This window comes from Hemitrygon akajei, chromosome 1 (assembly GCF_048418815.1).
Source record: "Hemitrygon akajei chromosome 1, sHemAka1.3, whole genome shotgun sequence".
Taxonomy (NCBI): domain Eukaryota; kingdom Metazoa; phylum Chordata; class Chondrichthyes; order Myliobatiformes; family Dasyatidae; genus Hemitrygon; species Hemitrygon akajei.
In genome coordinates, this window is record NC_133124.1 from 111,922,786 (window position 1) to 111,945,539 (window position 22,754).

Consider the following 22,754-nt stretch of genomic DNA (forward strand, 5'->3'; position numbering starts at 1 on the left):
ACTTCTTTTAGCTTTTCTAATCTCTTTCTTAAGTTTCCTTTTACATTCTTTATATTCCTCGAGCAATTCCTTTACTCCATGCTGCCTATATCTATTGTAGACATCCCTCTTTTTTCGAACCAAGTTTCTAATATCCCTTGAAAACCATGGCGCTTTCAAACCTTTAACCTTTCCTTTCAACCGAACAGGAACATAAAGATTCTGTACCCTCATAATTTCACCCTTAAATGACCTCCATTTCTCTATTACATCCTTCCCATAAAACAACTTGACCCATTCCACTCTCTCTAAATCCCTGCGCATCTCCTCAAAGTTAGCCTTTCTCCAATCAAAAATCTCAACTCTAGGTCCAGTCCTGTCCTTCTCCATAATTATATTGAAGCTAATGCTATTGTGATCACTGGACCCGAAGTGCTCCCCAACACATACATCTGTCAGCTGACCTATCGCATTCCCTAACAGGAGATCCAACACTGCCCCATCTCTAGTCGGTACTTCTATGTATTGTTGCAAAAAGCTATCCTGCACACATTTCACAAACTCTAAACCATCCAGCCCTTTTACAGAATGAGCTTCCCAATCTATGTGTGGAAAATTAAAATCTCCCACAATCACCACCTTGTGTTTACTACAAATATCTGCTATCTCCTTACACATTTGCTCTTCCAACTCACGCTCCCCATTAGGTGGCCTATAATACACTCCTATCAGTGTTACTACACCTTTCCCATTCCTCAATTCCACCCAAATAGCCTCCCTAGAGGAGCTCTGTAATCTATCCTTCCAAAGCACCGCCATAAGATTTTCTCGGACAAGCAATGCAACACCTCCTCCTCTGGCCCCTCCTACTCTATCACACCTGAAGCAACTAAATCCAGGAATATTTAGTTGCCAATCACACCCTTCCTGCAACCATGTTTCACTAATAGCTACAACATCATAATTCCAGGTATCAATCCACACTTTAAGCTCATCCACCTTTCTTACAATGCTCCTAGCATTAAAATAGATACATTTAAGATACTCTCCACCTCCTCCTCTCTTTTCATCCCTAGCAATGCATTCAAATTTATTATCCTTTTCTTTCTTCTCCCCTACAACTTCGGGCTGAGCGCATCCCTCCTCCATCACCTGCCTGTCCTCCCTCACACACGGTCTACTTACTTGCTCTACTGGTGAACTAACCTCCTCTCCCATAGTTTCCTCAAATTGATTTCCGCCCCCCCATCTTACTAGTTTAAAGTCTGCCCCGTAGCCCTAGCAAACCTCCCCGCTAGGATATTGGTCCCCCCAGGATTCAAGTGTAACCCGTCCTTCTTGAACAGGTCACGCCTGCCCCAGAAGAGGTCCCAATGATCCAGAAACTTGAATCCCTGCCCCCTGCTCCAATCCCTCAACCACGCATTCATCCTCCACCTAATTCCATCCCTACTCTCACTGTCGCGTGGCACAGGCAGTAATCCCGAGATTACTACCTTTGCGGTCCTTCTTCTTAACTGCCTTCCTAACTCCCTATACTCTCGTTTCAGGACCTCTTCCCCTTTCCTACCTATGTCATTGGTACCTACATGTACCACGACCTCTGGCTCCTCACCCTCCCACTTCAGGATATCTTGGACGCGATCAGAAACGTCCCGGACCCTGGCACCAGGGAGGCAAACTACCATCCGGGACTCCCGATCATGATACGTTACCTAAACCGAATCTCAACTGAAACTCCCCCCTTCGAAATCCTGATGAAGAGTCTTGGCCGGAAACACCAAATGTTTATTCCCCTCCGTAGATGCTGCCTGACTTGCTGAGTTCCTTCAGCATTTTGTGTCCGTCCGTCTCCAAGTTGTCACCAAGATTTAGTTAAGCACTACATGATTTTAAATAGCATTTGTGACCTACAACCTCCGAGGTCATTCTTGGCCCCTCAGTCACCAGGATCCAGCACTGGCAGCTGGCTAGTCCTAAACTCTAACGTCTCTTCACAAACCCTCTCTCCTTACTCATCTTTGTGTCACCTGCCCTAAGATTTGCATCGATAAGGCTCTTTTCGGGATTGGTAAGAGAGCTGAGGATCATAAAGTCAACCAGAAGCCTATGACATGATCAGGGTGCAATGTGGACATAGATCTAGCTGTAGACTGAGATTAATAATCCACCCTCCTGTGTGTCTTTATCATTCATGAAATGTCGGAAGTAGATTGTCACTTTAGAGAAATGCTCTCTGGTGAAAAGTGATTAAAACAGATCGTATCGCTCTCCAAAGTGCTGCAGTGGGGCCTCAGCACTGACTGACCATTGATGGATCTCTAGTCACTTTCTCCACAGCTCAGCCCTGTCAAGGAGTTAGCTTCCGCCTGCAGCCAAGAATCCATCATTCATGGCTGACAGGTCCTAATGAGGGGAGCCAGTCACTCAACTCACTAGCATCGAGGCACTGGACGTTGGCTCTGGGGACCTGGGAACTTTCCACTTCATCAGCCTCCTTACCAGCCCTACCGGGGCTAGACTGCCCCCCTGTCAGAGGGTCAAGTGTGAGGGCAGTTTGTACCAGAACTAAGTGTGATCTGCCACAGCAGGGAGGTGTATGAAGTAATGTGTGTTGTACAAACAAATTGAGGCCTACTTTCCATGGTAGATCTCATCGAGACTGAACTGTTTCTCCCATCCACCCACCCGGCCCCGACACCCGCAGCTGATCTTTGGTGAGGACCTTGACACAACTGGAGGATGTGAGAGATTTGGTGGGATGGCAGTGTTGGCGGGAGGGAAGAGCAAGGGGTAAGATGAGAGGGATTTGAACTCAACTTAACCCATCACTATTTCAGACAGATCATGAAGACAATACGTTCTGAATGAAACAGCCCAGGCTACAGAGCTGATGAAGCAGCAGGTATTTCTTTGACAGGAAGTGTACCATAGTAAGCTTCCAGAAAGGCCTTACTGTCTCCGCAGCGTCACTGGGACAAACTCCCGGAGGATTCTAGGTTGGAGGAAGTTTAATAACCATTGATAAATTTCCTCCATTTTGTAGAAACCTATCTGGAGCCATAGCTGTTTGGGTGTGAAAACCCAATGCTTCAGAGGATCCGATTACCTTGTACAGCACCAGAGTGTGAAACCTGGTGAATTAAAGCCTCGTTATTCCCCCCCAAACACCCATAACGTGCTCATTTGTATCTTGTGATTTGAATTAAAAATATACAGCGCTAATGACAAGAAAATGTGATTTTGAAATTATTCGCAGTGTTGTGACAGGGGAGCTAATGGTGGACTGTGACCTGTAAGAAAATCTAGACAAGGGGCTTGTCTGTATTTTACAAATTCACATGATTTCAGTCTGATATTCACAATTGTCTATACCCCTAGAGCTATGCAGTGCACGAACAAGGCTGAGATTTTAGGTCTGGTTGCAAGAGAGATCAGAAAGACTGGGATTGTTATTCCTGGATGAGGGGAGGTTGAGGGGCGGGGGAAACTGATAGAGGTGTACAAAATTATGAGAGGGATAGATCGTGGAGACAGAACAAACTTTATTCCCAAGGAGCAGAGACAAGAGGATGGAGGTGTAAGGTAGAGGGTTGGAGGTTTGGAGGGGGAGGAGGGAGGATCTAAGTGCGGTTTTTTTCACTTATAGTGTGGATGGTGGATTGAAGGTGCTGATTGAGGAGTGGTGGGGGTGGGCACTCTCACAAAATCTAAGAAACATCCAGTCAAAAACATGAACTTCCAAGGCATGGAAGGCTACAGACCCAATATAAATATATGGGATTACTGTAGATGGGTACAGTACAACAGGTGGTGTATATATATATATATATAAATATATACTGTTCATAGACTTCAGTTCAGCATTCAACACAATCATCCCTCAGAAACTGATTGTAAAGCTGAGCCTACTGGGCCTGAACACCTCCCTCTGCAACTGGATCCTAGACTTCCTGACTGGGAGACCTCAGTCATTCCAGATTGGGAGCAGCATCTCCAACACCATCACACTGAGCACGGGGGCTCCCCAGGGTTGCGTGCTCAGTCCACTGCTGTTCACTCTGCTGACCCACGACTGTGCTGCAACACAGCTCGAACCATATCATCGAGTTCGCCGATGACACGACCGTGGTGGGTCTCATCAGCAAGAACGATGAGTCAGCTTACAGAGAGGAGGTGCAGCAGCTAACGGACTGGTGCAGAGCCAACAACCTGTCTCTTAATGTGAGCAAAACAAAAGAGATGGTTGTTGACTTCAGGAGGGCACGAAGCGACCACTCCCCGCTGAACATCGACGGCTCCTCGGTAGAGATCGTAAAGAGCACCAAATTTCTTGGTGTTCACCTGACAGAGAATCTCACCTGGTCCCTCAACACCAGCTCCATAGCAAAGAAAGCCCAGCAGCGTCTCTACTTTTTGTGAAGGCTGAGGGAAGTCCATCTCCCACCCCCCATCCTCATCACATTCTACAGGGGTTGTATTGAGAGAATCCTGAGCAGCTGCATCACTGCCTGGTTTGGAAATAGCACCATCTCGGATCGCAAGACCCTGCAGCGGATAGTGAGGTCAGCTGAGATCATCGGGGTCTCTCTTCCTGCCATCACAGACATTTACACTACACGCTGCATCCACAAAGGAAACAGCATTATGAAGGACCCCATGCACCCCCATACAAACTCTTCTCCCTCCTGCTGTCTGGGAAAAGGCTCTAAAGCATTCGGGCTCTCACGACCAGACTATATAACAGTTTCTTCCCCCAAGCTATCAGACTCCTCAATTCCCAAAGCCTGGACTGACACCTTGTCCTACTGTCCTGTTTATTATTTATTGTAACGTCTGCACTGTTTTTGTGCACTTTATGCAGTCCGGTGTAGTTCTATAGTCTAGTGTAGCTTTCTCTGTGTTTTTTTATTACGTAGCTCAATCTAGTTTTCTGTACTGTATCATGTAAACCATGGTCCTGAAAAACATTGTCTCATTTCTACTATGCACTGTACCAGCAGTTATGGTCGAAATGACAATAAAAGTTGACTTGACTTGATATATATATGGGCCTGTCTTTGAGCTGTGTGACTCAATGACTTTCTGACCTCAGAGGGACTGTAATTCCACTGACAGGATAGTATTGAATGGAATATCATTGTTGGTTGGGACCACTCTTATTTCAGAGAACATAGCTTTACAAGTTTATAAAATGAGTCAATGAATTTATTTATCATATTTAAACATTTGCTGTGATCTTTGTGCTGGCACAGTGTCTCAAGAATTTGTTCCAAGATTCAGGAATTGACAAATAACCAGGATAATTGGTTCTAAAGAGAAAGAGAGCGAACAACTAAACTAATCCTCGTCTAATTTATTGCTGGCACACCGAGAGCCTGCAGTTTCCCATGCCAGCTTGCGAGCTCTGTGTGTGTATTAGGTGTGTGTCTGTCTTCTGTGATGGTTAGTGTAAATCGGTTATGACTACTTTGACAGCTAGTCACACAGGGTCAGGGATCAGGACTGCACAAGGTGTGTGTGTGTGTGTGTGTGTGTGTGTGTGTGTGTGTGTGTGTGTGTGTGTGTGTGTGTGTGTGTGTGTGTGTGTGTGTGTGTGTGTGTGTGTGTGTGTGTGTGTGTGTGTGTGTGTGTGTGTGTGTGTGTGTAAAGAGCAGGAGATCAGCACTGCACAGAATTGAAGGAGGAAAAATATCATCGCATTTTTTAAATTTGTCAGTGAAAGAAACTGCTTTTTCAGACCAAATAAAAATGTGAAGAGTCAACGTCAGATACTGGGAACATCCACTGCTTGTTCTGGTCTCCACCAACCATGCCACGTGTCACAAATGAAGCCACACAGACACTGGAGATAATGGTGAGCTGAGGCTCCACAATGGGGGTGAGACATGTGACTTCCTCATCGTTACTGGGACAGAATATGTCCTGGGAAGCTTCGGAGGAGCCCAGAGCTTCAGAGAAGCTGTCTATTGGGTGATGGAAGGATAGACAACCAAGAGCTGGTTACAGCAGGAGGGACTACAGGGTGTGTTATGCACAGAAGGGGGTGTGGAGAATTAGAAGAAGGCACAGAGGTGCAAGATCACATGGGAAGATGAAGGTGTACATCAGCCAAGAGTTCGAGGAGGTGGTACAGTGTGAGGTGATGCTGAAAGGGATGGAGGACACAGAGCTGCCATCTACTTCAGTATCCACAGACAGAATGATAGTGGCCAGGTAGAACTGCACGGGACAGTCAGCTCTAGAGGTGGCAGGATCACCAGTGATGGTTTACGGGGGTCTGGGGTGGGGTTGGCGGATGTCAGTTGGGTGAGGGTGCACTGTGTGGTCTCAGACTTATCTCAGGGAAAACTCCCAAACCAATACAGAGATTCACATGGCCCAGTGTAGATGTGGGGCCAAGGGTCTGATGTCTCTGGAACCAAGGAAGGGCTTAATGACGTTGGACCCAACTGCTCATTCAGGCTGAAAAAGCTGGAGGCTTATCCAAACTTCTAGTGTAACTCTCAGGGAGACTGGAACCTGTGGGAAAAAGTCCAGCCCCTATGTTACCCCTCACACTCCCTCCTTCACTTATCCCCAGACTATATCATCTGGATCCGGACAGGTCCCACTGCCCACCATGTGCTGCTCAATGCTGAGATCGCTAGCAGCTGTACCCTGATCCCTCACTTTACACGGACCATGGCCCAAAGTCCCGGAGCGAATTCTCACGCCTTGCCTTCCTGGGCTCCGTTGTCTCAGCGAGGCGGATGCTGTAGACCCCACTCGTGTTGTGACCAGCCTGATAGGCCTCGGCACAGTCCCGGAATAACTTCTCCTCCAGTTTCCCTATGATTGGAGAGAGGAAACAGAGAGATGGTTACAGGGCTGGAGTGTTCTGTGATTCAGAGATTCAGACCTAATGAAACTGCCCACTTCCAGTCTAGATTCTAGTACACATAAAAATTAATCTGGGCTACGGAATCAATGAGCAAGGCAGAGTGGGAGAAGTAGTACTGAGGGAGCGTCACACTGTGGGATGGATGGTACTGAGGGAGTGTCACACTGTGGGAGGGACATTACTGAGGGAGTGTCACACTGTGGGATGGACGGTACTGAGGGAGTGTCACACTGTGGGAGGGACATAACTGAGGGAGTGTCACACTGTGGGATGGACGGTACTGAGGGAGCGTCACACTGTGGGATGGATGGTACTGAGGGAGCGTCACACTGTGGGTCGGACGGTACTGAGGGAGCGTCACACTGTGGGATGGATGGTACTGAGGGAGCGTCACACTGTGGGATGGATGGTACTGAGGGAGCGTCAGACTGTGGGATGGATGGTACTGAGGGAGCGTCACACTGTGGGTCGGACGGTACTGAGGGAGCGTCACACTGTGGGATGGATGGTACTGAGGGAGCGTCACACTGTGGGTCGGACGGTACTGAGGGAGTGTCACACTGTGGGATGGATGGTACTGAGGGAGTGTCACACTGTGGGTGGGACGGTACTGAGGGAGTGTCACACTGTGGGATGGATGGTACTGAGGGAGTGTCACACTGTGGGTGGGACGGTACTGAGGGAGTGTCACACTTTGGGATGGATGGTACTGAGGGAGCGTCACACTGTGGGGTGGACGGTACTGAGGGAGTGTCACACTGTGGGTGGGACGGTACTGAGGGAGTGTCACACCGTGGGAGGGACAGTACTGAGGGAGAGTCACACCGTGGGAGGAACGGTACTGAGGGAGTGTCACACTGTGGGATGGACAGTACTGAGGGAGTGTCACACTGTGGGAGGGACATTACTGAGGGAGTGTCACACTGTGGGATGGACGGTACTGAGGGAGTGTCACACTGTGGGAGGGACATAACTGAGGGAGTGTCACACTGTGGGATGGACGGTACTGAGGGAGCGTCACACTGTGGGATGGATGGTACTGAGGGAGCGTCACACTGTGGGTCGGACGGTACTGAGGGAGCGTCACACTGTGGGATGGATGGTACTGAGGGAGCGTCACACTGTGGGATGGATGGTACTGAGGGAGCGTCAGACTGTGGGATGGATGGTACTGAGGGAGCGTCACACTGTGGGTCGGACGGTACTGAGGGAGCGTCACACTGTGGGATGGATGGTACTGAGGGAGCGTCACACTGTGGGTCGGACGGTACTGAGGGAGTGTCACACTGTGGGATGGATGGTACTGAGGGAGTGTCACACTGTGGGTGGGACGGTACTGAGGGAGTGTCACACTGTGGGATGGATGGTACTGAGGGAGTGTCACACTGTGGGTGGGACGGTACTGAGGGAGTGTCACACTTTGGGATGGATGGTACTGAGGGAGCGTCACACTGTGGGGTGGACGGTACTGAGGGAGTGTCACACTGTGGGTGGGACGGTACTGAGGGAGTGTCACACCGTGGGAGGGACAGTACTGAGGGAGAGTCACACCGTGGGAGGAACGGTACTGAGGGAGTGTCACACTGTGGGATGGACAGTACTGAGGGAGTGTCACACTGTGGGTGGGACGGTACTGAGGGAGTGTCACACCGTGGGAGGGACGGTACTGAGGGAGTGTCCCACTGTGGGAAGGACGGTACTGAGGGAGTGTCACACTGTGGGAGGGGCAGTACTGAGGGAGCGTCACACTGTGGGAGGGACGGTACTGAGGGAGTGTCACACTGTGGGAGGGATGGTACTGAGAGAGTGTCACACTGTGAGATGAACGGTACTGAGGGAGTGTCACACTGTGGGAGGGACGGTACTGAGGGAGTGTCCCACTGTGGGAGGGACGGTACTGAGGGAGTGTCACACGGTGGGAGGGGCAGTACTGAGGGAGCGTCACACTGTGGGAGAAGTAGTACTGAGGGAGTGTCACACTGAGGGAGGGACAGTACTGAGGGAGTGTCACACCATGGGATGGACAGTACTGAGGGAGTGTCACACCATGGGATGGACAGTACTGAGGGAGCATCACACTGTGGGAGGGACGGTACTGAGGGAGTGTCCCACTGTGGGAGGGGCAGTACTGAGGGAGCGTCACACTGTGGGAAAAGTAGTACTGAGGGAGTGTCACACTGAGGGAGGGACAGTACTGAGGGAGTGTCACACCATGGGATGGACAGTACTGAGGGAATGTCACACCATGGGATGGACGGTACTGAGGGAGCATCACACTGTGGGAGGGACGGTACTGAAGGAGTGTCCCACTGTGGGATGGACTGTACTGAGGGAGCGTCACACTGTGGATGGGACGGTACTGAGGGAGTGTCACACTGTGGATGGGACAGTACTGAGGGAGTGTCACACTGTGGGAGGGACGGTACTGAGGGAGTGTCACACCGTGGGATGGACGGTACTGAGGGAGTGTCACACTGTGGGAGGGATGGTACTGAGAGAGTGTCACACTGTGGATGGGATGGTACTGAGGGAGTGTCACACTGTGGGATGGATGGTACTGAGGGAGTGTCACACTGTGGGAGGGACGGTACTGAGGGAGTGTCACACTGTGAGATGGATGGTACTGAGGGAGCATCACATCATGGGATGGATGGTACTGAGGGAGTGTCACACCATGGGAGGGACAGTACTGAGGGAGTGTCACTCTGTGGGACTGACGGTACTGAGAGAGTGTCACACTGTGGGACTGACGGTACTGAGGGAGTGTCACACTGTGGGAGGGACGGTACTGAGGGAGTGTCACACCGTGGGGTGGACGGTACTGAGGGAGTGTCACACTGTGGGAGGGACGGTACTGAGGGAGTGTCACACTGTGAGATGGATGGTACTGAGGGAGCATCACATCGTGGGATGGACGGTACCAAGGGAGTGTCACACTGTGGGACTGATGGTACTGAAGGAGTGTCACACTGTGGGAGGGACGGTACTGAGGGAGTGTCACTCTGTGGGACTGACGGTACTGAGGGAGTGTCACACTGTGGGAGGGACGGTACTGAGGGAGTGTCACACCATGGGGTGGACGGTACTGAGGGAGTGTCACACTGTGGATGGGACGGTACTGAGGGAGTGTCACTCTGTGGGACTGACGGTACTGAGGGAGTGCCACACTGTGGGAGGGACGGTACTAAGGGAGTGTCACACCGTGGGATGGACAGTACTAAGGGAGTGTCACACCATGGGATGGACGGTACTGAGGGAGTGTCACACTGTGGATGGGACGGTACTGAGGGAGTGTCACACTGTGGGAGGGACGGTACTGAGGGAGTGTCACACCGTGGGGTGGACGGTACTGAGGGACAGTCACACTGTGGGAGGGACAGTACTGAGAAAATTCCTAGAAGTTAGAGAATCAACGTTCATGCCATCTGGTTGGAGGCTATCCAGATGGAATATGAGGTGTTTCTCCTCCACCCTGACAGAGGTCTGATCATGACAGTAGAAGAGGCCAAGGACCAACATGTTGGAATAGGAAAGGGGATTGGAATTGAAATGGTTGGCCACCAGCAAATCCTGCTTGTTGCTGCTGGTGTGTTGGGTTTCGCCGATGAAAAGGAGTCCACACTGGGAGGGCCAAATACTGTAGCTGCTCCCAGCAGACACACAGGTGAAGTGTTGCCTCACCTGGAAGGACTGTTTGGGGCCCTGAATGGGGGGTGAGGGAGGAGGGAAGTGGGCAGGTGCAGCACTCCTTCCGTTTGCAGTGATAATTGCCAGGAGGGAGAGGCATGAATGGACAAGGCGACCTCAGAGGGAGCAATCCCTGTGGAAAGTGGAGTGAGGGAAGGAGGGGGCAGAGTAAAGATGGGTTTGGTGGTAGGATCCCATTGAAGATGGAGGACGTTACAGAGAATGATGTGCTGATTGCAGGGGCTCATGGGGTGCTAGGTAAGGACAAGAACTCTGTCCTTGTTAAGGTGGTGGTAAGGGCAGACATCAGGGAAATGGAAGCGAGGTGGGTGGGGACAGCATCAATGGTGGAGGTAGGGAACCCCCGTTCTTGAAGAAGGAGAACGCCTCTCATGTTCTGGAAAGGAAAGGCTCATCCTGGGAACTGATGTGGCAGAGATGAAGAAACTGAGAAAAGGGAATAGCTTTTTCATAAGTAATAGGTTGGGAAGAAGTATTGTCTCTAGCTGTGAGAGTCAGTGGGTTAGTAGGTAGGTGGTAATCAGTAGGTTCTGGGATAATATTGATGCTAGTAATATGCCCAACCCCACACCCAGCAGTGGAGTGATACACCTTCTCTGTAAATTCAGCAATTGAACTGAACACCGATTTGTTGTGTGGGATTTGTCCATTGATGATTCTTTTGAGATTACTTGGCAGTGAATAATGAATCACAATTTCCTGGGAAGCTACGGCTTGCTGTGTGGGATTTGGTATAACCTCTCACAGGTATCTAACCTGCAAGAATAGAAGCAGATTAATTTTTACTTTGAAATAACAAAATATTGGTGAACGTTAGCTGTGCATGGAGGAGAGAGGAAACGTTCTCAACCTCTTAGTTGCAAGGACGCAAGAAGGTCCTGTTCTAAAGTTTATTTAAATGAAATATATCTTCTCTGTTCTCTCCATGACGTTTAATAAAAAAAAAAATAATTTGTTTAGGCTTGTTTAAACTGGGAAGATTGAGGATGAAGAGTCAGTGAGGTCCTTTCTGCTCCTTAAATATCCCTAATCTGAGCAGAGCATTGGCAGGGGTACGCTGAGGAATGCCAGAAGCACTGCTGTTGCTGGCTCTGTCCAATAAGGCAGGTCAGCTTTTAACATATCTCGAAGCAGAGTTATTCAAAACATATCAAAGCTATGTGACCTTCATAGCGGGACCGTTTCTGGTCAAGGCAAGGCCAAATCTGAAAGCCCCTGAGCACGGTTGGAACTGTTCAGGGATGCAGCAGGGAGTGCTCCTGCCTCCCAGGTTCGATCCTGACCGTTGCCAGTGTGGGACCTGCAGTTTCTCCCTGTGACCGTGGGGGTTCCTCCCAACTCCCAAAGACCTGCCAGTTGGGATGTACAGGAAAGATGTAGAGGCTTTGGAGAGAGTTCAGAAAAGGCTCGCCAGCATGTTGCCCAGATCGGAGAGTGTTAGCTAGAAGGAGAAGTTGTACCAACTTGGATTGTTTCTCTGGAGAATAGGAGGCTGAGGGGCGACTTCATAGAAGTTTACAGAATTATAAGGGCCATGGAAGGGGTAGATTGTCAGAATCATTCTCCCAGCATGGAGAAATAAAGTACTGGAGAGCATATGTTTCAGTTGAGAGGGGCACTGTTTAAAGGCGATTTACAAGGCAGGTTTTTCAACATAAAGACAGCTAGGCACCTGGAAAGCACTGCCAAGTGAGGTGGTAGAATCGGATATGACAGCAACATTTAAGAGGCATTTAAACAGTCAGAAAATGGGGGGGGTGGGGAGATGGACCATTTTCAGACAAGTGATTGTTAGATTAGCGTCATCGCTGGCCCAGTTACAGAGGGCTGAAGGGCCTGTTCCTCTGTGGTACTATTCTATGTTCTATGTGTTCTATGAAATAATCTGCCTATGTTTAATAGAATTCCTCTGCTTCCCCCAGGCTCTTCATTCTTTCCCTGGATGTCACATCGTCCCCTTCACTGTTGAATCTGAATTTATCTGGATAAAAGTGGCTTCAGATGCTAGGACGTGAAACCAAACCCCTGAACAAAATGATGCAGAGTCTTGATCCAAAACATTGTGCATCCTTTTACCTCCACAGATGTTGTTTGACTCCCCCCCCCCCCCCCACCCCCCGAGTTCATCTAGATTCTCCGTTTTTCTGTCTCTGGCCCCAGTTCTGATTCACAACCTTTCAGTAGTACCATCCCCCCATCCCTCCCTTCCCTGTTTCGTGCTGCGTGCGTACATCCTACTGTGGGACTTTGCTGGATTGACTGCAATAATCCCCCCGACATTTGACCAGCATGGATTCAATGTCATGTCTTCTGTTATTTTAAAGAACACAAGAGTTTAAGTATACAGAAGGATCTGTGAGGTTGACTTTGGCACTTTTTAACCAAGGGGCAAGTGGCAAGTGTTGGAGGAATGTGGCTTTTTCAAATCACACTTCATCAGACCAGTGGGATCTCACCCACTACAATTCTTCCATGTTTTAGTCAAAACCAATTCACGGAACGTCCTGTTGTTATTATAGTGCTGACAACTCAACACTGATGTTGAGTGATGTTATTTAATGTGAATTTGTTGTTTTTAAAATAATGGTTCCTCCAACTTCAATTGCTCCACAGGGCTAAGATCTCAATGACCAAACTGTCAGTCAAGGCACACACCAAGTGCTGATGGGAAATGGTTGGTTCTAGCTGCTATTTGTGAAGCAGGAACAATCCTATTATTAGGATTATTGCTATTATTATTGTAATTAATTTATTTTTTTTCTCTCAGCTCACCTGGTGAAACCAGAGGTGCAGACACAGCCCAGCACACTCATTTCTCAATTGCTAGGAACTTTTGGATTATTCTAGTGGTGTTTAGTATTGTGGCTTTCTGGAGATTTACATAGATGTTGCTGTGTAGCCCCTAATTGTTTAATGCCATTGTGTAGTGACTTTGCGATGATACCAGTTGTAGATATCACTATTGGAACAATGTTCATGTTCCATAGTCTTTCAATTTCCTCTTTTAATTCAGCATATTTCTGGATCTTACATTTATTGATCATGGTACGTGTAGTTGGAATGGCTATATCTATTATTATTATCATTATTAAGTGGTGCAATAGAGTAGCGGTTAGTGCAATCACACTTCAGTGCCAACAATCATCAATCAGGGCTTGATTCCCACCGCTATCTGTAAGGAATTTATGCATTCTCCCTGTGACCAGGTGCTTTGGTTTCCTCCCACATTCCAAAGATACACGGTTAGCTTTAGGGTCAGTGAGCTGTGGGCATACTATGTTGGCACCGGAAGTATGGCAGCTCTTGTGGGCTGTCGCCAGCACAATCCCTGGACTCTGTTGGTCATTGATGTAAAATTACTGCATTTCACAGTATGTTTCAATGGACAAATAAGGCTAATCATCTTTAATCATCATTTTATGTTTTGTAACTCCAAAACATAAAAACGAATCAAAATAAAAACAAGGCCATCCAGAATAATGTATCTAACTTCATGTTTACTTTAAGTGAGGAGTGCATGTATGAAGTAGTGGTGTGATTATGTATGCCATTTACGTACTTTTACAGATAACGCACAATGCATTATGTGAGCAACAAAGAATGTTTAATCAATATTTTTACAACATTACTCAAACATTACTGAAACATTAAATACACAACACTCCTCCCTCCTGAGCTATAAACTCCAACTCAATATATATGGTATAATATATAACCCAACTACTATTTAGACATCCACAGCATAGTGAATTTTAAATTGATTTAGGTTTAATCATTGCAGAGGACTCCTTACTCTTGAGGGATAATATCTTTCTTGACAAGGGTGTCAGTCTGCTTGGCAGTTGATACTTGTGGCTATGAAACGATCTTGGGTTCTGAGGCCTCTCCATGGTGGCTGTAGGAGTTGACCCTGCGACTGCAAAAAGCGGTACCGACTGCTCTGGATACCTTTCTTCTGGGTGTATTGACATCCCAAACAGTGTATGGCAAGGTTCACTGGGCGATGTGGATCATAATGTGTGAGTACAGATTCAGACGTCGCCGTTTCCTTTACCTTTTGGAAAGGCCCATTCCACTGCTTTGTCCAATATCATTTCTTTCTGATCTGTAGTAATGAGTGCAAGGGGTGAAGCACAGTAGCCAGATTTTGACGGAACCTGTTATAGTAATTGACAAATCCTGAAAAGGACCGCAATTGTGAGGCTTCCTTTCATTTGGAGCATCCACCACTTCTTGAATTTTCTCAGCGTACTTGTGTAACCCTTTTATGACCACAGTAAGAGATACTTTATAGCGATATATATCACTTCCTGAGTGTTGACGGTGAGAAACACTTCAGACTCTTCTTCCATCTCCATCTGTAGGTAGGCCTCAGCTTAGTTCACTTTGCTGAAGTGTTTCTCTCCAGAAAGGTTTGCAAAGATATCTTCTATCCTGAGTAAAGGGCATTGATCTACGTTCAGTACTGGGTTGATGGTGACCTTAAAATCACCACAGACCCATTCTTCTTAGGTACTAGGATCACTGGCATTGCCTAGAGGCTCCACTCGTCCTTGGAAAGAATTCCTTCAGCCTCCATGTGTTCTAGCTTACAGGCTTCTTTATCACGGATGGTTTAAGGAACCAGACGGGCTTTGAAAAACTTAGGTGCGACATTTTCATTTAACACTATTTTACCCAGGATATATTTGAGTTTTCCAATGCCATCCTTGAACGTCATTGTGGCATCATCCAGTACCTTTCATAATTTGCTTTCAGTTGGCGCTACTACAGAGGATGTGACATGTAGATGGTAGGTGGGTCTCCAATCAAGTTGTATTTATTTCAGCCACTCATAGCCTCACATTGCTGGCCCTCTTGTTTTTACAACATACAAGCCCACTTTGGCTTGTTGATTTTTGCATTTCACTGTTACGAATGTCATTCCCACAGGAGTTATCTTTTCTTCGGTATAAGTTCTTAACAAGATATCTGCAGGCTTCAGTTCAATATCTTTTAAATGTCATTCAAACTCACTTTGTGGAGTGACTGAAACCTTCGAGCCAGTGTCCAATTCCATTTTAATTAATTTGCCTTTCTCTTCTGACGTAAGTCATCTTTCTGTCTAATGTTAGTTTTCACACTGTAAATCTCGAGGCTGCTCAATCCTGCATCACCCTCATCATTATCAGATGTTTCAACAACAGTGTGCAGATTACTGCTCCTTTTGAAACTGCAACCTGACTTTTTAAAAAAATCTTTTTCTCTTTCGGGTGCAGTTCATTTGTTTTTGTCTGCCCAAAATACTCTTTGAACGTGCCCTACTTTGTTGCATTTTCTATAAGTTTTGCCTTTAAACCTGTATTGGTCTGGTGTATGCGAAGCCCTGCCACAACGGTAATGCAATTTGTTTGGTCAGGCCAGCTTCTCTTTAGATGTTGCAACCTCATTTACATTCACTCTCATTCCTGACTGCAGCTCAATTGTGTCTCTGTCTGCTGTTGCAGAGGGTTGTATATGATTGTATGCAGGTGCTTTGACAATAAATTTACTTGGTACTTTGCATTTACTTTCTGATTGGCCATGGGAAGGCAAGTCTCTATAAGGGAGGTTGGGCAACCAATGGTGGGATTGTGGGGGCTGTGGAAGAAGTCATGTGATGAATCAGAGTTAGCAGCATTACATGGAACCCAGGTTATTGATGTGTTCCCAGGACTGCAAGTTCAAAGCCTGAGGCAGCAGATGAGTCGTGAAGCTGTAGAGTTACTGATGCTCCTGCTGCTTAGGAGCCCTTGTTCAGAATTACATGTCAGGTGCAAAAAAAATGCAGTGTAGGTGGACATAGTGCTGGAGAGAATGAGAAATTCACTGCGGAACTTGTGCATGAGATGACTCTGACACGCTAAGATGGAGAACTGCACTTCTCGTGCTTTCACAAGCTCAGGACAACCCAACACTCTTTACATCCAGCATAGTCACGGTGAGAATGGACAAAACACGGCAGCCAACTATGCACAGCAAGATCCCCCAAGTAGCAAAGCAATGGTGCTTCTTTCTTGATGAGTGACAAATACTGTCTGTAACACAGGAGAGAGCTCTCCCGCTCGTTAATCAGAACCGATTCACTTGAGAGGCAGCAGTTTTCCGGAATCAGACTAGTTTAGCAATGGTCATCGCCCCTTGTTCTGCCAACTCTCACTGGATAAGCCTCAGATGTAAATCCCTCACCCTTGTTTTTAAATTGCTCCCTCCCTCCCTCCCTCCCTCCCTCAGCCTCCTACAACCCCCAGGATCTCTGCTTTAATCCTCTGCACTTCATCCCCACTTGTGGCAAAGAAAAGAGCTGCTGCAAATCCCTCCCGAAACTCCCTGCTGCTTGAAGACTTTCCACAAAGCAATCCCTTAAACCTGTTACACCCCAGTGTGGTTGCATACCAAAGGGTGGATATCACTCCTGTGAATTTTGCTACTGTAAAAGGTGCTATATCAATACAAATTGTTCTGTTTACAGGGGTTCCCCCACACCAGTCTGGCTAAGAGAATCCCCACCCCCCCCCCAAAACCAGACTGACAGCTCTCTCTGGTGAAGTCCTTGCCCTGTTGACAATTAGCATTTACACACTGAATGTCTTTGGTCTTCTAGTGTAACAGGACATCCGTGAGTCGAATGCTGCCGCCCTGCCAGAGGGCAGGAGTATGAGCCAGTAGATGCGCTGAAGCTTGGCACAACCAACAGACTGGCTGTGCGGAAGGCCACGGTCCAGGTCCCTGCTGCCTCCAGACAGTAAGCGACTGAATCCTGCGTCACAGACCCCCAGGTACTTTTTTTCAATGGAAACCGTGAGCAGCATTGACACACAGTGAAAACTCCGGTAATGACAAAGATGAACTCTTGACCTTACTATCTACTTCACCATGGCTATTGCAATGTATTTGTCTGCCTGCACTACACTCATGTGTTATAAGTGTAACATAGGGGACCAGCACGTCAGTGTAGTGGTTAGCACAATACTTTACAGTAGCAGTGACCCGGGTTCCATTCCCGCTTGTCTGTTCTCCCCGTGACCGCATGGGTTTCCTCCCACAGTCCAAAGACGTACAGGTTAGTAGGTTGTCCTGTGATTAGGCTAGGGTTAAATCGGGGGAAGGGGGGGTTGAAGTGCTGGAAGGGCCTATCTCAATAAATAAATATTTTGCATTCCATTATTTTTCTCTTTGTACCAACTCGATTTAGTTATACATGGAATGCAAACAAAACCATTCACTGTATCTCAGTACATGTGACAATACTGAAGAAATTACCAAGTAATGATGCGCATTGGCTTGTTAGGGGAATGAAGGGAAGACACCCGCTGATTGTACTGTATTTTCTGTAAATATTTCTCACCAGCAAGGCATACTTTTGGACAAAAGGGGAGTCTGCTGACCTGACCCCCGTGAGACCAGTTGGAGGAGGTTGTTCACTGTCTCGGCGAGCTGCTTCTGCTCCTTCTGCAGGCTGGTGTTGTTGATGGTGACCCAGCCCAGCTGCGTCTCCAGCTCACCGATCAGGCGACTCTGCCGAAGCACCAGGTCCTGGAGGCTCCCCCTCTCCTGCCGCAGGCTCTCCATCTCTTCCTTGTGCTGGCTCTCCATCGCCAGGAGTTTCTGCTCCAGGAAGCTGATGGTGAGAGAGTGGGGAAAGAGGCACAGCAGATCCCTGTTACTGAATCACCATAGGGAGAAGGCAGACTATCACAAGCTTAAAAAGAACTTGATATATATACTTCTTTTTCTTGTACTCTGTATTCTTATATGTAAATTAATAAAAATATTGGAAAAGCAAGAAAAAGGAAAGAACCATCTCCATTCCAGACTCAAGCTATCCCTCACCATCAATGAGGTGCCTTCTGGAATGTACTCATTCCTGTAATAGAATGGCCATTTAGTACACAGAAGGATGCCACAAACACCAATGGCCCGATAACCATCTTGGGTGGTTTAATCAAGCAGTTTATCTATGATCACAGAGTAAAGCCTAATCTACCAATGAGTGACTGTGACCAATTGTAATGACCCAATGGATGGAAAGATTAGAGCAACTTCACAAACAAAATTAATCCACAAAATGAACTTAATGATAATATGGATAATTGTGCAGATTGTTTTTTTTTAACATGTCCTGGCTAATTCTGTGAAATAACGGTTGATTAGGAGCGTCATCACCTGCACTTTTCCTCCAAGTAGCACACCATTCTGACTTGGAAATATATCGCCAAACTAACTCCTGCAACTCCCTCTCCAACTTTCTCCCCGTAAAATACGCCTTCACCAGAAGAACTACAGCGGTTCAAGATTGCGGCTCACCCCTCCCCCACACTCAAGGATAATTAGGGTGGGCAATAAATGCTGCAACTAAACAAAATTAAATGTAGGAGAGAAAAATTGCCAGTTCATGAAGGAAAATAAACCACTGAAGTTGTTTTATTTTGCTTCAATAATGAGATTCGTATTTACTTTCTTTGCAAACAGATAGGCATGCATCATCCTGACACACACATTCCACTCTAGCTGCTGGAAGTGATATCAATGCAATAGATTTGCAAACCGCTCCCTGGTCCATCTCCTTAAGAAAAATAACAAAATGCATTATAGAGCGACACACACTAAGTGCTGGAGGAACTCAGCAGGCCAGGCAGCATCTATGGAAACGAATAACAGTCAATGTTTCAGGCTGAGACCCTTCTTCAGGACTTTTCCATAGATGCTGCTTGATCTGCTGAGCTCCTCCAGAATTTTGTGTGCGTGTTACTCTGCATTTTCAGCATCTGCAATATCTTTTGTGTTTATAAAATGCCTTTAGATCTTTTTTTCTCCAGCTGGTGACCGAGCCATTATCTTTTGATGTTTATGGGATCTTGCTCAGAACAAATTTGGACACCTCATCATCTTTCCAAAGCTGTGCTTTAGGAAGTGTTTATTGATGGAAATTGATTTTAAGGTTCCAAGAAGCAATGGAGTTTGAAGATGCTCCCTTAAATGGAAGAAACTGATGTAAGTGTGCAGTTCTCAGTTTCCTTTGACTCCAGGTGAACCACAGCAGAAATTAAGGCATAGCTTCAATGAATATCACAGCAGCAATGTGTCCTACCGTTGATTTCAGTTCAATGTTTAGAAATGACTTTAGTGAGCAAAGCTCTCAACTGTCAAAATAATGTGCAAACTTGCTTAAGTGATCCTGGACAGGAACCGACCGTAACTGGGAAAGATCATGTTTCGCACTTTAATGAAAACAACCATAATTGGAGAAAATGGGGAACTTTTATCTGTGTGATTCTTGTCCAATGAAGACCAGCAGGTGATAAATTTCTGCTGTGCTTCTCTGTCCATTCACAAGGCAGATTTAGGAGCACGTGACAAAGTTCTACCCTGCTTCTCTATCCATTCACAAGGTAGATGGAGGAGCTTTAGTCCTGTCAAGGACATCCCAGATCAGGTAATGTGCTAGCAACTTGTAACATTGAAGCAGATACTTTTAGATACTTTAGATACTTTACTTTATTGTCACCAAACAATTGATACTAGAGTGTACAATCATCACAGTGATATTTGCTTCTGCGCTTCGCGCTCCCTGCAGTACAAATCAAAGTAAATATAATAAAAATTTAAATTACAAATCATAATTAGAAAATAGAAAAGGGAAAGTAAGGTAGTGCAAATCAGGTCCAGAAATTTGGAAGGTACGGCACAGATCTGGGTCAGGATCCGTTCAGCAGTCTTATCACAGTTGGAAAGAAGCTGTTCCAAATCTGGCCGTATGAATCTTCAAGCTCCTGAACCTTCTCCCGGAGGGAAGAGGGACAAAAAGTGTGTTGGCTGGGTGGGTCGTGTCCTTGATTATCCTGGCAGCACTGCTCTGACAGTGTGCAGTGTAAAGTGAGTCCAAGGATGGAAGATTGGTTTGTGTGATGTGCTGGGCTATGTTCACGATCTTCTGCAGCTTCTTCTGGTCTTGAACAGGACAACTTCCATACCAGGTTGTGATGCACCCTAGAAGAATGCTTTCTACAGTGCACCTATAAAAATTAGTGTGGGTTTTAGGGGACAGGCCAAATTTCTTCAGCTTTCTCAGGAAGTAAAGGTGCTGGTGGGCTTTCTTGGCAGTGGACTCTGCTTGGTTAGACCAAGTCAGGTCATTTGTGATATTCACCCTGAGGAACTTAAAGCTTTTGACCTGTTCCACCTGCGCACCACCGATGTAGATGGGGTTGTACGGTCCGCTACTCCTTCTGAAGTCAACAACCAATTCCTTTGTCTTGCTGACGTTGAGGGATAGGTTATTGTTTTCGCACCATGCCACCAGGTTCTTAATTTCCTCTCTGTACTCAGACTCATCATTACCCAAGATACGGTCTACAATTGTGGTGTCATCAGCAAACTTATATATTGAGTTTGACGGAAACTTGGCTACACAATCATGGGTGTACAGTGAGTACAGCAGGGGGCTGAGTACACAGCCTTGTGGGGCACCGGTGCTCAGAGTGATTGTAGAGGAGAGCTTGTCCCCTATTTTTACAGCCTGGGTCCTGTCTGTGAGGAAGTTAAAGATCCAGCTGCAGATCTGAGTGCTAAGACCCAGGTTCCGGAGCTTAGGAATCAGTTTATTTGGAATGATGATATTAAAGGCAGAGCTGTAGTTGATGAAGAGGAGCCTTACATATGCGTCTTTATTCTCCAGGTGTTCTAAGGTGGAATGTAGTGCCAGAGAGATGGCATCTGCCGTTGACCTGTTGCTCCGGTAGGAGAATTGCAAAGTGTTGAGGTTGACCAGCAGGTTATGGTTGATGTGTGCCATAACCAATCGCTTGAAGCACTTCATAGCAATTGATGTTAGAGCCACAGGTCGATAGTCATTCAGGCATGCCACCTTGCTTTTCTTCAACACAGGGATTATCATTGCCTTCTTAAAACACGAGGGGATCTTAGACTGAAGCAGGGAGCAGTTGAAGATGTCAGCAAACACTCCAGCTAGCTCACTTGCACAGGCCCGGAGAACCCATCTGGGGACGCCATCTGGGCCCGTCGCCTTCTTGTGGAAATCTCCTATCCCAAATAATTAAAACAGCAGGGAGTGTAGGGTACTCCCAGAGTGAGCAGTAGCATATTAGTACTGTCAGATATTTACCGGTGTTACACTGGACTTCATTGGCTCAGATCACTGACCGATGAATGGCATTAAAGCAATGAGAGAGCTTTAGAATAAGATTCCTGACAAAATTCTTCCTTCAATCCTGATTTAAATTTCACTCAAATGATGGAATTTGCTGCAGTGGGAAGAAATTTACAGACTGAGGCCTTCTAGCCCAACTGGTCTAGAAACTTAGAAACATAGAAAACCTACAGCACAATACAGGCCCTTCGGCCCACAAAGTTGTGCCAAACATGAACCTACCTTAGAAATTACTAGGCTTACCTGTAGCCCTCTATTTTACTAAGCTCCATGTACCTATCCAAAAGTCTCTTAAAAGACCCTATTGTATCCACCTCCACCACTGTTGCCGGCAGCCCATTCCACGCACTCACCACTCTCTGCGTAAACAACTTACCCCTGACATCTTCTCTGTACCTGCTCCTCAGCACCTTAAACCTGTGTCCTCTTGTGGCAACCATTTCAGCATTGGGAAAAAGTCTCTGACTATCCACATGATCAATGTGTCTCATCATCTTATGCACCTCTGTCAGGTCACCTCTCATCCTCCGTCGCTCCAAGGAGAAAAGGCCGAGTTCACTCAACCTATTCTCATAAGGCATGCTCCCCAATCCAGGCAACATCCTTGTAAATCTCCTCTGCACCCTTTCTATGGTTTCCACATCCTTCCTGTAGTAAGGCAACCAGAACTGAGCACAGTACTTCAAGTGGGGTCTGACCAGGGTCCTATATAGCTGCAACATTACTTCTCGGCTTCTAAATTCAATTCCATGATTGATGAAGGCCAATACGCTGTACATCTTCTTAACCACAGAGTCAACCTGCGGAGCTGCTTTGAGTGTCCTATGGACTCGGACCCCAAGATCCCTCTGATCCTCCACACTGCCAAGAGTCTTACCATAAGAGTCTATGCTATAAATTTATCCCTGCATTCTACTCCGTTAGTAGACACTGCCATTCCTTCTGGCCATTTTTATTTATCTAGTTTCACCTAAATATTTTACATCCCAGTGAGCC

At 46.9% G+C, this 22,754-nt stretch overlaps 1 protein-coding gene across 2 annotated transcripts in view; it reads right to left on the minus strand.

Moving 5' to 3' along the window:
• The window catches only part of LOC140729863 (angiopoietin-1-like), a 187,088-nt gene that overhangs the window by 40,559 nt on the left and 123,775 nt on the right, over window positions 1–22,754 (minus strand). For both annotated transcript variants that reach the window (XM_073050076.1, XM_073050074.1), the window contains exons 4-5: window positions 17,977–18,209; window positions 6,701–6,810 (exon numbers count right to left, since the gene is read on the minus strand). In XM_073050076.1, coding sequence (XP_072906177.1) covers window positions 6,701–6,810; window positions 17,977–18,209 — 343 coding nt within the window. The remainder of the gene's footprint in view (window positions 1–6,700; window positions 6,811–17,976; window positions 18,210–22,754) is intronic.